Source organism: Panthera uncia, chromosome A2 (genome assembly GCF_023721935.1).
Source record: "Panthera uncia isolate 11264 chromosome A2, Puncia_PCG_1.0, whole genome shotgun sequence".
Taxonomy (NCBI): Eukaryota; Metazoa; Chordata; class Mammalia; order Carnivora; family Felidae; genus Panthera; species Panthera uncia.
The window spans coordinates 118,971,050-118,986,507 of NC_064816.1; the positions used below are offsets into that span (position 1 = coordinate 118,971,050).

At 42.4% G+C, this 15,458-nt stretch overlaps 1 protein-coding gene across 1 annotated transcript; it reads left to right on the forward strand.

Moving 5' to 3' along the window:
- Positions 1-4,508: 4,508 nt before the first annotated feature.
- LOC125930043 (uncharacterized) lies at positions 4,509-15,172 on the forward strand. Its single transcript, XM_049641674.1, has 5 exons — positions 4,509-4,579; positions 5,102-5,251; positions 10,496-12,412; positions 14,031-14,128; positions 14,993-15,172. The coding sequence occupies exons 2-5, from the start codon at positions 5,110-5,112 to the stop codon at positions 15,005-15,007; spliced, it is 2,172 nt and encodes a 723-aa protein (XP_049497631.1). The 5' UTR covers positions 4,509-4,579; positions 5,102-5,109; the 3' UTR covers positions 15,008-15,172.
- The last annotated feature ends 286 nt before the right edge of the window (positions 15,173-15,458 follow it).

The window sequence follows — 15,458 nt, forward strand, 5'->3', positions numbered from 1 at the left end:
ATGAACAGAGTCGAATTTAATGGAAAAAGGATACACCAACCCCAAAGCTCTCTCAATCTCCTGGTTCAAGTTTGTTTTTTGTTTTTGTTTTCCCACTCAATCTTCAGCAACCTTCCCCCTCCCCCCTGCCAGGAGGTGGAGAGGGAAATTTAAAGCTCTAATCTTGTTTGGTCATTCTGGTGACCAGCTTTCACCCTATAGTTATCTAGGGACCTTACTCTTCTCTAGAGAGAGGTATAGGTTTGTGTCGCTTCTTACACATTAGTTTGCTGGAATTCAAAGAAAAATATGAGGTTTGGCTTAATTTGTTAAAAACCTACATCTGGTGAGGGTAGAGCTAGTAAAAACATTTTGAATTAAGAAATTTTGTTTCATAATACTGTACAAGAATAATCATATTCCCTTTTGTTGGACCAATCATACCAGAAAGCATGAATTATGCTGACTTATTGGATGGCTATAAAAGTTGTTTCTTTTTCATATTACTGTACTGAAAACAACATACAACACACTATCCTATTTTTATACTAATTGCTTCTGCATCAGTTTGCTAGGGCTGCCATAATGAATACTACAGATTGAGCAGTTTAAATAACAGTAATTTATTTTCTCATAGTTCTGGTGTCTACATGTCCAAGATCAAAGTTTTGGTAGGTTTGGTTTCTTTTGTGGCCTCTCCATGACCTGCAGATGGCTGCCTTCTCACCATGTCCTCACACTTTCTTTCTGCCTCACACCTCTGGGTCTTTATTAGATCACCAGCTATACTGAATTAAGGCCCACCCAAATGATCTCATTTTACCTTAATTACCTCATTAAACGTCCTATCTCTAAATATTGTTAAATTCTGATCTCCTGGGGGTTTGACTTCAACATACGAATTTTAAGGGGCGCTTGGATGTCTCAGTTGATTAAGCATCTGACTCTTGATCTCAGCTCAGGTTAAGATCTCACAGTTTGTGAGACTGCACCCTGCCTCGGGCTCTGCACTGACAGCAGAGCCTTCTTGGGATTCTCCCCCTCCCTCTCTCTCTGCCCCTTCCCTGCTGGCCTCTATTTCTCACTGTCTCAAAATAAATAAACTTAAAAAAAAAAAAACATGAATTTTAAGAGGACATGAGTCAACTTAATATCTTTTCTGCATTTTTTTATGTTTTAAAATTGATCTTTAACATATTTTAGTTCTTAGGGCACCTGGCTGGCTCAGTTGGAAGAGTATGTGACTCTGGATCTTGGTGTCGTAAGTTTGAGCCCAATGTTGAATGTAAGGATTACTTTAAAAAAATAAATAAATAGGGGCACCTGGGTGGCTCAGTTGGTTAAGCATCTGACTCTTCATTTCAGCTCAGGTGATGATCTCACAGTTAGTAAGATTGAACTCTGCATTGACAGCATGGGGTCTACTTGGGATTCTCTCTCTCACTCTCTCTCTGCTCCTTCCCTGCTTGCTCTCTCTCTCTCAAAATAAACAAACTTTGAAATAAATAAATTAAAAACAATCAAAATGTTTTATTAAAAAATTTTTAATGTTTATTCATTTTTGAGAGAGAGAAGGAGAGGGAGCAGGGGAGGGGCAGAGAGAGAGGGAGACACAGAATCCCAAGCAGGCTCCAGGCTCTGAGCTGTCAGCACAGAGCCCAACATGGGGCTCAAACTCACAAACTGCAAGATCATAAGCTGAGCCAAAGGTGGACACTTAACTGACTGAGCCACCTAGCACCCCAGAAATAATAAAAATATTTTAGTTCTATATCCTTGTTATTTAGAATTTGTATTTGCTTTTTATTAAAATTTACAGGCATAAGTTTTGTTTTTTGTTTTGGTTTTTTTTTTTTTCAAAATGCTCAAAGTAGTTAGATTGAATCCAGACAGCTCTCTGGCTACTAAGAAAGCAAACTGATAACTCTATTGTTCAATGTATATACAAACAGTCCGTTTTTCCTCATCCATTTCTTTTGTTTATAATGAAAACAGCAGAATCTAGGGGGAAAACTGAAAAAATAAAATTAAATAGGGAAAGAAGAAGAGTAAGAGAGATTAAACTGCACTGAACACCTAATACATTATTTTGAAGTATAATTTGGACTCTGAGTTCCTACCGAGAGAAGGTGGAAAGGCCATCTATTCAGACAGTATACGGTTTCTCAAGGACTGGGTACCCTGTCCCCATACCTAATGATTGTTAAACATCATGGTTCCCCAACTATTTGGCAACATAAAGTAGTTATACCTCAGATATACTGCCAGAAAACAATTTCAAACCTACAACAACTCCACCTGCTTGGCTGGGTTGGATATAACCATCTAGGTAACATACTGCCTATGCATACACACCTAAAAAAGCTTCTCAATTGCTATGCCACGTGTGGAGGTTAACGGTATGCTAGGATGTTGCTTTCTCCCAAGGATGTAAACAAGAATCATCATTAGTGCATGTCCTAACAATAACAAAATCTTCTACTGAGATGTAAAGGTCTGGTAGATACAGTGGAGATTGAGATTTAGGATTGAGCAGTCTGCTAGTTGTATTTGATGCCCTGAGGATGTGTGAAAATGCAGAGAGAGAAGGTGGAATAAGAGAGAGGAAACATAAGGACCATAACATAGAGAATGTGAACACTGAAGACAGAAATTTTAGAAGAGAAGCCAGTAAAAGACTTTAAGAAGGGCAAGCAGGAAAAAAGAAAAAAAAAAAAAAAAAAAAAAAAAAAAAAAAAAAAAAAAAAAAAAAAGAAGGGCAAGCAGAGAGGAAGGAGAATGAGGTGGGCTGGTACCTGAGAGGCAAGGTTTAGTGACATGAGGACTGAAGTTTCCGTGCCATTAGCAGCAAGGGGTTCATTAGTGTTCTTGGTGAGGGTGGATGAGTGAACACGGTGGTAACAAAATCAAGATTTGCAGTGAGTGAAGGAGCAGGAGGTGGAGAAGCCTGAGTGTTTATGACCTTTTATAAAGAAATTTAGCTGTGAAGGGAAGAAGGGATGATGATGATTGGACTCCATATAAGTGAAGGGAAGTGGGAAATTACTGATTCTTCCATTAACTAAAGCAATATATAGCAGTTATTTACCTAATTAGTACCTATTCTCCCCTCGTTCTTGGTGACAGCATCCCACCTTATTATAAGTGACAACATGCCCTGCTAAAAGATAAGAGCTCCTCAAAATCCTTTCAGCTGTGGGTAACTAGTGAGATAGATAATGACCTGAAACTGCAGGAGTTTTCTAGTATTACTCCTTCAGAAAAAGATCAATGACAGAGCAGAAGTTGCTGTGTGCACCATCTGCTCTGCTCTTTATCCTCTCCCGTTACCTTCCCTACCTTTGTACTTGGAGCAGGAATCTTGGATCATGATGCAGGTTGAAGAAGGAAACCAGTGCTAAATTCTTAGCACTTAGTTGGAGTAGGAAGAGAAGACATTGGGTACTTTGTGATGCCAAGACACCACCAAACCAGCACTCAGGCAGTCTGCCTCCAGAGTTCTTCCTGTGAAAGAAAATCTTTCTTCTGTTTCACCCACGGCAAATTCTGTGAAACACAATTTCTACCAAGTAATGCAGTCATCCCAAATTTTCAATGCTCCCAGCAAGTCTTATTCCTGCCCTCTTTTGAAAAAAATCACGGTCGTCAGATGCTAAAGCACCGAAATTCCTGCCTTCAAGACTTCATTTCCCGCCTATCTCAGTAACTTTCTTCTGTCCAAGGCAAAGCATTGTAACCAGGCTTAGCTAACCTCACCTTGTGCTTCCTCAGAACTGCCTCCTAACATCCTTTCTCTCTCCACTATAGGTAACATCTCCCTGTCTCTCCATTCTGGCCTTACAGATACCTAAATCTCTCGCTTTAAAAACAAAACAAAAAACTCACAATAATCCTTACAACCCCACGACTCCCATTAACTACGATCCTAGGCCTTTCCTTTCTTTCCCATGCAAAAAAAGCGGAGTCCGTGTGTGCCAGCTTCTCTCTCCAACTGCCCATGTACCAGACCACAGACGACTTCCCCAGGCCCTCTGTTCCTCACTCTCCCAACCCATGGCGCCCTAACTGCCAGAGCCTCTGCACCCCTGCTTTTACTCTCCGCAGCGGTAGGGGCTGGAGCGCCCCTCCCTTATGAATCGCCTACTTTCAGGTCCACACGGTCCAGGCTAGCCTCCTCCTTCCTCTCTCCTTCTCCTCCGTCAGCTCCTCTTCCTTCGTGTCAGCGGTGTTAGGCCCAAGAAGGAAGGAGACCAGGGGCTCAGAGCAGGGGAGACAAGCTGTCTTCACCGAACACACTCAAATGGAAGGGACAGTCCGGGAGAGCGAGTGGGACAGGGAACCGACCGGTCCTCCGGAAGCGCCAACAGCAGGGCGTCCAGGCGCCGGAGCGAGCATGGTGCCGAAAACTGCTCCAAGGCTTCTCCAGGTGTCCTTGGGAGGAGCAGTCAGGCTCCGATCCTCGCCCAGGGCGCATGCGTGAGCCATCTGTGGGAGGCCCGCGCAGCGCGCGGAGCCCATAAAAGTGGGAGCCAAAGCCCAGGTGTCAGAGACGTTCCGGGTTGTGGAGGTTGGCTTAGAGCAGGTGGGCGTACCGAACACGGTGAGTGGTGGGGTTGGGTGCCGAGGGAGTGGAGGCGACTGACTTGCAGGACAGGGAGTGGGGTGTGAGTCGTGGGTAAAGAGAGGCTGGGTCCCCCGGGATGGGCTCCTCTGGACCAGGGAAGGGGCGCGGTGGGCACGCCCGAGAGGCTGAGGACGAGGGCGCTGCAGGCCAGGCCTAAGTGATGGCCCTGGAGTGGAGCTCCTGGGCACAGCCCGTCACGTTCGAGGCGCTGCGGCAAGTTCTCTCCTGGCCTCAGTCTTCACTCCGTGCTGCTGCTGCTGCTTGGGGAAGCCGAGACTTGTTTGTGCGAGATGCGGCCCGGGCTTGTGGGCAACGCTGCCCGGGTCCCCAACGCCGCGCAGCCCTGTGTCCGCGATCCCAGGCCAGCCAGAAGAGGTGAGGACCCTTCCACCCAGACTTGGAATTCTGGAAGGGAAACAGGAGAACTTCTCCGTTAACTGTAGTGTATGGCACTTGAGTGCGACTGCCCCTTCCTAAATATGAACACCTGTCTTTCAGCCTAGGACATGAACGCCTCTTCAGAAAACGCACATTTCGAGGGCAGTAACGCCAGACCCTTTTTTTATGTGCACGCCATGGGCCAGCAGCCTTACCTGAGTCCGTGGTGCCAGAGTCCCACCTATAATCCATTCTCTGTTCCTGGGGCAGGTAAGAAGTCCAAGAAGTTCAGTGCGGTTAGAGACCCTACCCCCTAAAGCAACGCCTGAGGTTTTCGAATACTTGAATCCATGATCTCCCTTTCCTCACTCTGTCCTGACACAGAAGAGATTATGGCAGCACATAGGGGCAGTGTTTGAAGTTCACCATTTTTATAGGTAACATTTGACTTCTAGCTATATGCCGGTTATTCTGCTAAATACTGGACGTAGGTTCTCTCATTTGACCTCAACAACCTGATGGACTAGGTATTATTGCTGTCTTTGTTTCACAAATGGGGGAACTGCGGCTCGGAGTCTGGGACTTGCCCAGAGTTACACAGGAGTCAAACCAAAATTTTATGTTGTGAGACCAGTCTGGTAGAAGAAGTACCTTAGAGCTCCTAGTCCCTATAATTTTTTCAACAAGGCCTAAAAATTCTAAAAGCTTTTATGTGAGGTCAAAAAAGTACTCTGGGAGAAGAATGAGGAGGCTTAGCAGTTTGGAAGGTAGACATCTGGGATTTCATGCATTATAGGGTGGAAGGGATCTTTAGGCAGCACAGTTTACTATACATTATAGGGTGGGAGGGATCTTTAGGCAGCATAGTTTACTATACTATATGTAAAACATGTTCTGTACTTTATGCAACTTGTTTTCCAGGTAGAAAATTTGGTGTGACAAGGAGTGCTTTTGAGTTTGTCATTGCTTCCAGCTGGTAATAGAATCTTTTTTGCTCTGCCTGTTAATGACTCCATCCTCCCTAACCCTTGGCAACCACTAGTCATTTTACTGTCTCCATAACTCTGCTTATTTCTGAAGTAATTTCAGTGAAAAATTGATCTTTCATATAATGCCACTCTTTATTCCTGATCACTTTCCTTGTTCTGAAGTCTGCTCTGTCTGAAAGAAATAAAGCTTGTCCATTTCTTTCAATTAGTATTAGCATAGTACATCTTTCTCCATGCGTTTACTTTTCATCCCTGTCTTCTTATTTAATGTGAATTTTTTTGTAGACCACAGTTTATGCCTTTTAGTATGTCTTGTAATGTTTTCTTGATTGGTAGGTATTCTGTTGTAGTGCTCTTAAATAATTTAGGCCTTTAGTGATGTGTTAAGTTGTGGAAATGGGACAGAGATCATAGTTTTACAGTTATAGAAGGACTGTGATTTTAGGTTTGTGCCTTTGGACAATGAATTACACATATACTTCACCTTCCTCCTCCTATTGGGTAAGGAAGGGTGGCTAGGGTGGGTTTGAGATAAGTATTTGCCTAACCCCCTGGTCATTTAGGCCCTGGTTAACTAGCTTGTTCTGAGATCTGGCTTGCTAAGAGTAGAGTTTTCCCGGCATATGTCACAATGCCTCTTCTTTCCCACTCTCCCTGGGGGAAGCACAGAGAATTTTTCTCCTAGATTTACCATGAGAAACTGGTTGAGCTACTGTAGATAAAACTCAAAAAAGCAAAGGGTCCCCTTGAAGTTTTTAACTCTCAGATGTATTGACACTGAGCCTGAAATTGACAATAACGGTTCAGGTTTCCCTACCCTATCACTAGTTTCTGTAGAGTTTTTAGCTATTGGATTTGTGTTCCTGTAAATTGTGGTTATCTCCATTCACATCTCTCTCCAGCATTGGGGATAGTACTTTGTCCTATAACCTACTGCTGTGAAGGATCTGAGAAGGGTTCTTGGTTTTTCAGTTCAGCTTTTTTATTTTGTTCAGAGTAAGTGATTTCCAACCTTCTTACACATCCAGAATCAAGTGTCTTCCACCTTTTTTTAATTTAAATTTTAGTTAAGATACAGTGCAGTATTGGTTTCAGGAGTAGAACCAAGTGATTTCATCACTTACATGATGCTTATGTAAGTGCTTATCCATTGCTTATCCCAACAAGTGCTCATTAAAAAAATTTTTTTTTACTTTTATTTATTTTTGAGAAACAGTGAGACAAAGTGTGAGTGGGGGAGGGGCAGAGAGAGAAGGAGACACAGAATCTGAAGCAGGCTCCAGGCTCTGAGCAAGCAGTCAGCACAGAGCCTGATGCAGGGCTTGAACCCATGAACTGTGAGATCATGACCTGAGCCGAAGTCGGATGCACAACCGACTGAGCCACCCAGGCGCCCCTAACAGGTGCTCATTAATACCCATCACTCATCTAGCCCATCCCCAACCCACCTCCCTCCATCAAACCTCAGTTTGTGTTCTACCATTAAGAGTCTTTTGTGTTTTTTTCCCTCTCTCCTCTTTTTTTCATCCCTTCCCATATGTTCATCTGTTTTGTTTCTTAAATTCCACATATGAGTGAAATCATATGGTATCTGTCTCTTTCTGATTGACTTATTTTGCTTAGTATAATACATTCTAGCTCCATTTATGTTGTTGCAAATGGCAACCTTTCATTCTTTTTGATGGCTCAGTACTATTTCATTGTATGTATATACCACATCTTCTTTATCCATTCATCAGTCGATGAACATTTGGGCTCGATGCATAGTTTGGCTATTGTTGATAATGCTGCTGTAAACATTGGGGTACATGTACACCTTTGAATCTGTATTTTTGTATCCTTTGGGTAAATACCTAGTAGTGCAATTGATATATCATAGGGTAGGTCTATTTTTAGTTTCTTGAGGAACCTCCGTACTGCTCTACAGAGCAGCTGCACCAGTTTGCATTCCCACCAACAGTGCAAGAGGGTTTCCATTTCTCCACATCCTCACCAGCGCCTGTTTTTCATGTGTTGTAAATTTTAGCCACTCTGACAGGTGTGAGGTGGTATCTCATTGTGGTTTTGATTTGTATTTCCCTGATGATGAGTGATGTTGAGCATCTTTTCATGTGTCTGTTCACTACCTGGATGTCTTCTTTGGAAAAGTATCTGTTCGTGTGTTCTGCCTGTTTCTTCACTGGATTGTATTTTGGGTTTTGAGTTTGATAAGTTCTTTATAGATTTGGGATACTAATAACCCTTTGTCAGATATGTCATTTGCAAATATCTTCTCCCATTCCATAGGTTGCCTTTTAGTTTTGTTGATTATTTCCTTCACTATGCAGAAGCTTTTTATCTTGATGAAATCCCAGTAGTTCGTTTTTAGTTTCCTTTGCCTCTGGTGATGTGTCTAGTAAGAAGTAGTTATGGCTGAGGTCAAAGATTTTGCTGCCTTTCTTCTCCTCTAGGATTTTAATGGTTTCTTGTCTCACATTTAGGTCTTCCATCCATTTTGAACCTATTTTTGTGTATGGTTTAAGAAAGTAGTACAGTTTCACTGTTCTGCATGTTGCTGTCCAGTTTTCCCAACACCATTTGTTGAAGAGACCATTTTTTTCCCATTGGATATTCTTTCCTGCTTTTTTGAAGACTAGTTAACCATATAAGTTGTGGTGTCTACCACCTTTTAATGTTAATTAGATATGTAGTACACAGTGCTGTACAATTGAAATAGAGGACTAAATTGACATATTAAGGGAGATATACAGCATTTGTTTTTCTCTGTCCAACTAATTTCTCTTAAGAAAATGCCCTCAAGATCCGTCTATTACAGAATGGTGGGCTTTCTTTTTCTTCTTTCCCTTCCTTCCCTTCCCCTCCCCTCCCCTCCTTTTCCTCGCTATCTTTCTTTCCTTCCTTCCAAGATTTTGGTGGCAGTTGGAAAGGCACATGGAAGGAGAATGTCCCAGAAAAGGGAAGAGTAGTTGACCTGAGGGGGAACTCACATATGGCTAGAGCCTATAGACTTAGTGGGAGACTGAGATGATACAGTGACAAACCAGATAATGAGGGCCTTTATGGCATCCTAAGGGATGGGGTCATTGTTCCTCATCTCCTGACTGGCAGTGATAAGCCCTTCAAATACTGTCTCTGGAATAAGGAGGGATCACAGTTGAGTCATAAAGATAATTCTGGTATGGGCGCCTGGGTGGCTCAGTTGGTTAAGCATCTGACTCTTGATTTCAGCTCAGGTCATGATCGTGAGATTGAGCCCCACATTGGGCTCATGCTGACAGTGCAGAGCCTGCTTGGGATTCTCTCTCTCTCCTCTCTCTCCGCCCCTCTCTCTGTTCTCTTTCTCTCTCAATAAATAAACAAACTTAATTATAAAAAAATAATTCTGGTAGTAGTGTGGATCACAAATCTATGATAATATATCAAAGAGATGGGTCAAGGAAGTTACTAGTAGTTACTGAGGTAAAAATGTGGGAGATCACTTAGATTTTACTGATTACTGGGAAACAAAAACCCAATTCTAACATCTATGTTTTTGCAAAGGTGACTCCTGTGGTGGATTCTGGTGGCAGGGACGTCCTATTTTGTTCCACCATATGCTACAGTACAATATGTATGGTGGCAAGTTATCTGTCTCTTTAGGTATATGAACTTCATCCTGTTGACTTCAAACCTCTGTAGACAATCTTGAACTCCAAGCTGAGACTTGTCTGCTTCTTTTCAATAAGAGAAGAACCCTTATATGAAGGTTGTATGTATAAACATACATTATAAAAATGTATAAATACATTAGGCCAGGTCCAAGAGGCATTTTGATGCAGTACAACAGTGAAATTGAGTTCATAAGATCAATCTCACCATATTGAATAAATTGCCTTGTGAATGCTGATCTGAATAGAACTATTGCTTTTATATATTTAGAAGTTTTTTTTTAGAGGTTATATCTTAACTTCATTTGTCAATTGTATATACCTTTCCCAAAATGAATTTATACAAGAGAAATGTGTCTGGCATTATTGGCACCATTGCACTGCTTACTTCTGTAGAATGGAAAATGGGGAAAGATGTGTCTGTGAGGGAATAGTGCTGAATAAATAGGTTTAGAAATGCTCATACATACAAAGGACTTTTGTTCTTTACCCTGTAAGACCTGAAGTGAATTATATTCTTTCTTCAGCAGTGACTATGCTGAATTATGCTTAGTGGGTGCTTGGTCTCTTTGGAAAAAGAGCTGCTCTAAGTAGGGGTGATTTATGATACACTATCTGATGGCCTGGCAACCAACCAGTCAGATCAGATGCTCACCATTGTAGCGAAGGAGGGTGCTGGAGGCCCCACTGTTCTGGTCATTGCCCTTTCACTTGTAAAATCCTGAGGATATCCAGGGAGAAAGTGGGACCATTAGCTGCCAAAAGACATGGAAGAAGCCATATTTTAATCATTGGTGTGGCCACATGGCTACGTACTGGCTGAATGTTGGGACCGGCTGCAGGAGACAGAGTCACTGACTACTGTATTCTCTTTCCAGGTTTCAGAAATGGAAGTCTGTATTTTCCATATTCAGTGGTACTCAGTGAGTATCCTGGCTTCCTTGTTCCTCAGTCACCATTGCCCATTACACTTAACCGACGACCTATGTTTTATAACATGGCACAGTTCCAGCACTCTAGTGGCTATGGAAAGAAAATGAAAACGAGAGAGACTCAGACTGAACCTCAGCAGGCTGAGAACATGACTCAGAAACAAGACACCCACTCAGAAGGTGATATGGTGACCAGTATCCCTACTTCTAATATTGACATAGAAATGGACGACATTCCTGAAGAAACAGATGGTGTTTTGTCTTCTGTTGCCCAGAAGAGGGAGCTACATGGTAAGAGCCCTTCTAATAACCGCCTGCATAGGACATCACCTCATGGAAGCAATGCATGTGAGAAAGAGAAAATGAGGCTAGAACAGAGCAAAGGATCCCCTGTAACACAGTTCTGGAAGACTTTGAAGGAAACTATGCGTTTGTATGACCTAGCTTATGGTAAAGCCATGCCAGAGAAGATGGTGCAGCACAATAGGATTTCACAGAGTTCTTGGGAAAGTAGAACTTTCCCTCATGAGGGTACAGAGGGCATTACATGTAAAGATGAAGAAAGCACTGTCTGGTTGGAGCAGTGTCATGATGTAAGACATGATGATGTGGTAAAGTTGGGCTCCACCATGAATATGAACTTGGGTAAAGAAAAAAACTATGCAACCACTCCCCAATCTCCAGATGAAGCAAAAGACAGAGATAGAATCCAGGATACCCTGAACTCAAATCTGTGCCCATCTTCTGGAGATGGCTACAAGCTCCAGCAGGAAAGGTCACTCTGTTCCAGCAATAAAGCCATTGAGGACCTGAGCCTACAGTCCAAATCCCAGAGTCCCCTTAGCATTGGGGAAAGCATGCCTGACAATGGTAGTGGGGGCCATGGCTTCCCTGTGAATGTGGATGAAGTTGACATGATACAGAGCAACAGCTCTCCTGAGAATTATGTTCCTCCCCCTATCTTGCTGGCCCAGTTCAACCAGGCTGATGGAGGCATTCAGTGTGATACGAGCCAATGGCAAGATGAAGAGCACAATAAATCTCCCAAGTCTTCACCAGAAAGCAGAAAGGCAACACAAGAAAAGTCAGTCAGGTGTGGGAAATCGGATGAAGTGGTGGAGAGGGACAGCTACCCAAAGTATGTCCCTAGCCCTGCTAGGTTGGCCCAGATGTACAGCAAAGGGATGGATGAAGGGATTCAGTGTGATATGATCTGGTTGCAGGATGCAGAGTTGGAGAAATCCCCTGAGCAAATGCCTTACAAAGATGAAGAGTCATCACCAGACTGCAGAACTAAAGGATCACAGAGAAAGTCAATCAGGAATAGGAAATTGAACACAGATGAAGAAGAAGTAACCATGAATGATGAGATTGAGGAAGAGTATCATGAGAACTTCAAAAAGTGTGCCAAGATTAAAAAGACTGTGAAAGACAGGAAGCAGAAAACCCTGAACAACTCCTCAAGTGATAACAGAGTGTATTTATTGAAGAAAAATGCTACCTTGAACACTGTACTTCCCGAGGATTTAGAAGACTGTGAATTGGAAGAGGAAGTTGAAGATGAAATGTATGTGGTGGAATGCCTCTTTGAAGAGGTTAGTCCACCAGACCCTGTGAATTCCTTGAAAGGAAGGATTTTTTGCAAGGCCAGCAGGATAATCAGGATGCCACCTGAGTGGTCTCTCCCTCCTCAACTTATCGTCTGGCCCACCAGAAATAAGGACCGGTTAAAGCATGTTGAATATGAGAGCATCCCTATGGTGTATGAGGTGACAGGACAGGATGGCAGGATCCAAAGGGAACGTATGATGGCCATGCAGAAGGGACTGGAGTCTAAGACAGCCTCTCACAAGTCATGGGAATGTAAGTGACTAATTGGCTGATCCTATTTGGTTGTCTGTGGTGGTTCCATACTGCATCCTGGAGGCAAAGGCAGCCGTACATCAATAGTATTTCTCCATTTTGAAAGTATGTTCTTAAACAATTATAGATGCCCATGTGTGCAGGATTGGCAGAGATCCCAAGTCTGAGGTCCTGCATTCCAGGAAATTGTAATGTAATTTGAAATAAAGAGCTGTAGCAGATGATGGAGAGCTGGTTGGTCTTAAAGGACAGTGGGGTTGAGAGAGCAAAGGAGAGATGGACATTGAAGTAGGTGGTTGCTGAGGATGGGCAGGCCATGTGGAGGCAGTGAATTGTGATACAAATTTGGGGACTGTGGTTTGAAGTGGGAATGGAGACAGCAGCATTGAGCTTATCAAATGGGCAGCCAGGGCAGGTCAAGCGTGTTCCAGGGATTGAGCTTGAGACCAGCCAGCCAGAGGGGAGAACTGTGATGAGTTTAGAAGGTAGGTCTAAGCAGAATGGGCTAAAGTAGTAGATATTTCCCTTTCTAGATGTTTTTCCTCTAGGCAATAAGGAGGTGCCAAAGCAAATTGAATAAAGGACAGGAAGAAGTATGCTCTAGGAATCGTCAGCTGGCAGTACAGTGTAGGAGGAATTTGAACTCTGCCTATATGGCTGAAACCCCTGTATAAAGTCAGTTTAAGTAAACATTGGATATAAAGTGAGGAAGGTCTTAACACCCATGGTAGTAAAAGATTTATATCTAAGATCTGGGGTTCCAACTTGAGTACTAGTGAAAGTGGTAACATCTGTGGAAAAGTAAACTTGGGAAGGGAAGTTATTTTGCTTTACTGTGTGGTTGTTGGTGGGAGGACTGGACCAGCAGGTCATGCACACCTGGTTGAAGGTGGGATTTGGTCCACCGTATGTTTAGGGAGGGGGCTCATATGAGTGCGAGGACCAAAGTAGAGCCTGGGGGATGATTATATGTGGGGTGCAAAAATGAAATGAAGCAGGTAAGGGAGAATGGGATGCATAAGGGCCCCCAGAAAATTTAATTAATTTCCAGTCTTAGCTCCTAAACCAGAGCACTGGCCATCTTGCCCTTAGTCTTCTTAAGGTCTCATTTGCCTCTCCTCAGTGTGTAGGAATTCATTTGTTCCATCTTATCACAGCCCTGTGAAGAAGACTTTTTTTTTAATGTTTATTTTTGAGAGAGAAAGAGAATATGAGTAGGGGAGGGGTAGAGAGAGAGGGAGACACAGAATCTGAAGCAGGCTCCAGGCTCTGAGCTGTCAGCACAAGCCCAACATGGGGCTCGAAATCATGAACTGCAAGATGTAACCTGAGCTGAAGTCGAATGCTTACCAACTGAGCCAGCCAGGTGTCCCTGAAGAAGATAGCTTTAATTTACTTTTGGATATGCATTCAAGATGGTAATTTTCAAACTGAATTCTCTAAATTATGTTTACTATTGTTTTTGCCAAATGATTTATTTTTTCTGGCAAAGGATGTAGAATGATCTAGGATAGTATCTTGAACAATAGATTTTTCTTGAAAGATGTGCTTTTGATTTGTTTTTTTCCATTAGCTTTTAAGCAATTTGGGTTATGGTATGAATCATTTTTTCCCTCAGGTAACTGTGAGAGAAGGAAAACCAAAGTACCTTACAAAGTTTCAAACAGATTTGATGCAGATGCTGTAAAGTTGAGGAAACAGCCAGCAGGCACAGAGGTTGGTATCTATATTGTGTCTGTTTTGATGTCTCATTGATAGGGCTTTGTTTGGGGTGTCATACTCAGTGTGTATTCTAATCTCTAAAAGTAACACAGCTTGTGGGCAGTGAAAAATGGCAGCATTCTAACTGGGTAATGGACCTGTATCTATAGATCCTTACTTACACGTAGTTTGGAGCCAAAGCCTTTCAAATCTGTGGAATGTATTTTTTTTTTTTTGAATGATTAATTTTTATTTGAGAGAGAGCATGAGCAGAGGAGGGGCAGAGAGAGAGGGACAGAGAGAATCCTACATAGGCTTTGCACCATCATCACAGAGCCCCATGTGGGGCTTGATCTCAGGAACAATTGATCATGATCTGAGCTGAAATCAAGAGCCAGACACTTAACTGACCCAGGTGCCCCTGTGGAATGTCATTATTATGTCAGTTTTCCACATTTAATTCCCAGTACTGTTAATGGTAGTCTATTTGGATTATATGGGATTCTGTAAGTTATCTTGGTAGTTTCACTCAAAGTGTCCCAGTTTAGAGCTGGTAGAGTTAGGTACTGGAAGTTCGGGTTCTCCCTTAAGGGGCTAGGAGCATGACAGGCTTCTCTTTACACTGAGTCTTGCATTGAGTATCCCTGCCACACCTTCAACCCCCAACCCCTAGGGTGTCGGGGAGCAAGAGGTTATTGGCCCTTCAACTGGGCTGTTCCTGCCTTGCAGTGGTCATCAAGTAAAGACTGATAAAAGCAAAAATGTCATGACTTTATCCTTAAAATGGAGTCTTAAGACCTTAGCAATGACTCTCACTATATCTTGAGTCTGTTATACAACCGATTTAAGACAATGTATTATGTCATTTTTATTTCATAGGAAAGAAATTTCTGAGTTCCAGCTACATAGAAGAGCTAATTACATCACCACGACAGTTTAGAACCTGATTATCCCTTGATTTGAGCTAATAAAGCTATTATAACTAGAAGCAAGAAAATGTGATATTGTAAAGCCTTCAGAATTAAAAGGTATAAAATAGCAAATAAATTGAATTGCTTATGTGTGTGATTCTCAACATTTTCTTCTCCTCCAAAAATGGCCATATTATCAGTAACACCAACAATAGAGTTGAGTTATTCAGGAATATTCCTGCCATGTATATTACTGTCTTATACTCTCTAGGGACTTTTAAATATGGGGAAAAGTATGGTAGAGCTGAGGACAGAATAAATAGATAAAAGATTCCCCATAAATAGGAACTACCTGAGGATAGAGACCATACCTTATTCATTTTGTATAAATGGAGAATGGGCATATAGTAGGTCCACTGATGTGTATATCCAGG

Excerpts from the sequence above, each read along its gene's own strand:
- LOC125930043 (XM_049641674.1), top strand. The coding sequence starts at position 5,110 with ATGAACGCCTCTTCAGAAAACGCACATTTCGAGGGCAGTAACGCCAGA. Across the intron at positions 5,252-10,495 it reads ATTCTCTGTTCCTGGGGCAG|GTTTCAGAAATGGAAGTCTG; the intron begins GTAAGAAGTCCA and ends TTCTCTTTCCAG. Across the intron at positions 12,413-14,030 it reads CTCTCACAAGTCATGGGAAT|GTAACTGTGAGAGAAGGAAA; the intron begins GTAAGTGACTAA and ends TTTTTCCCTCAG.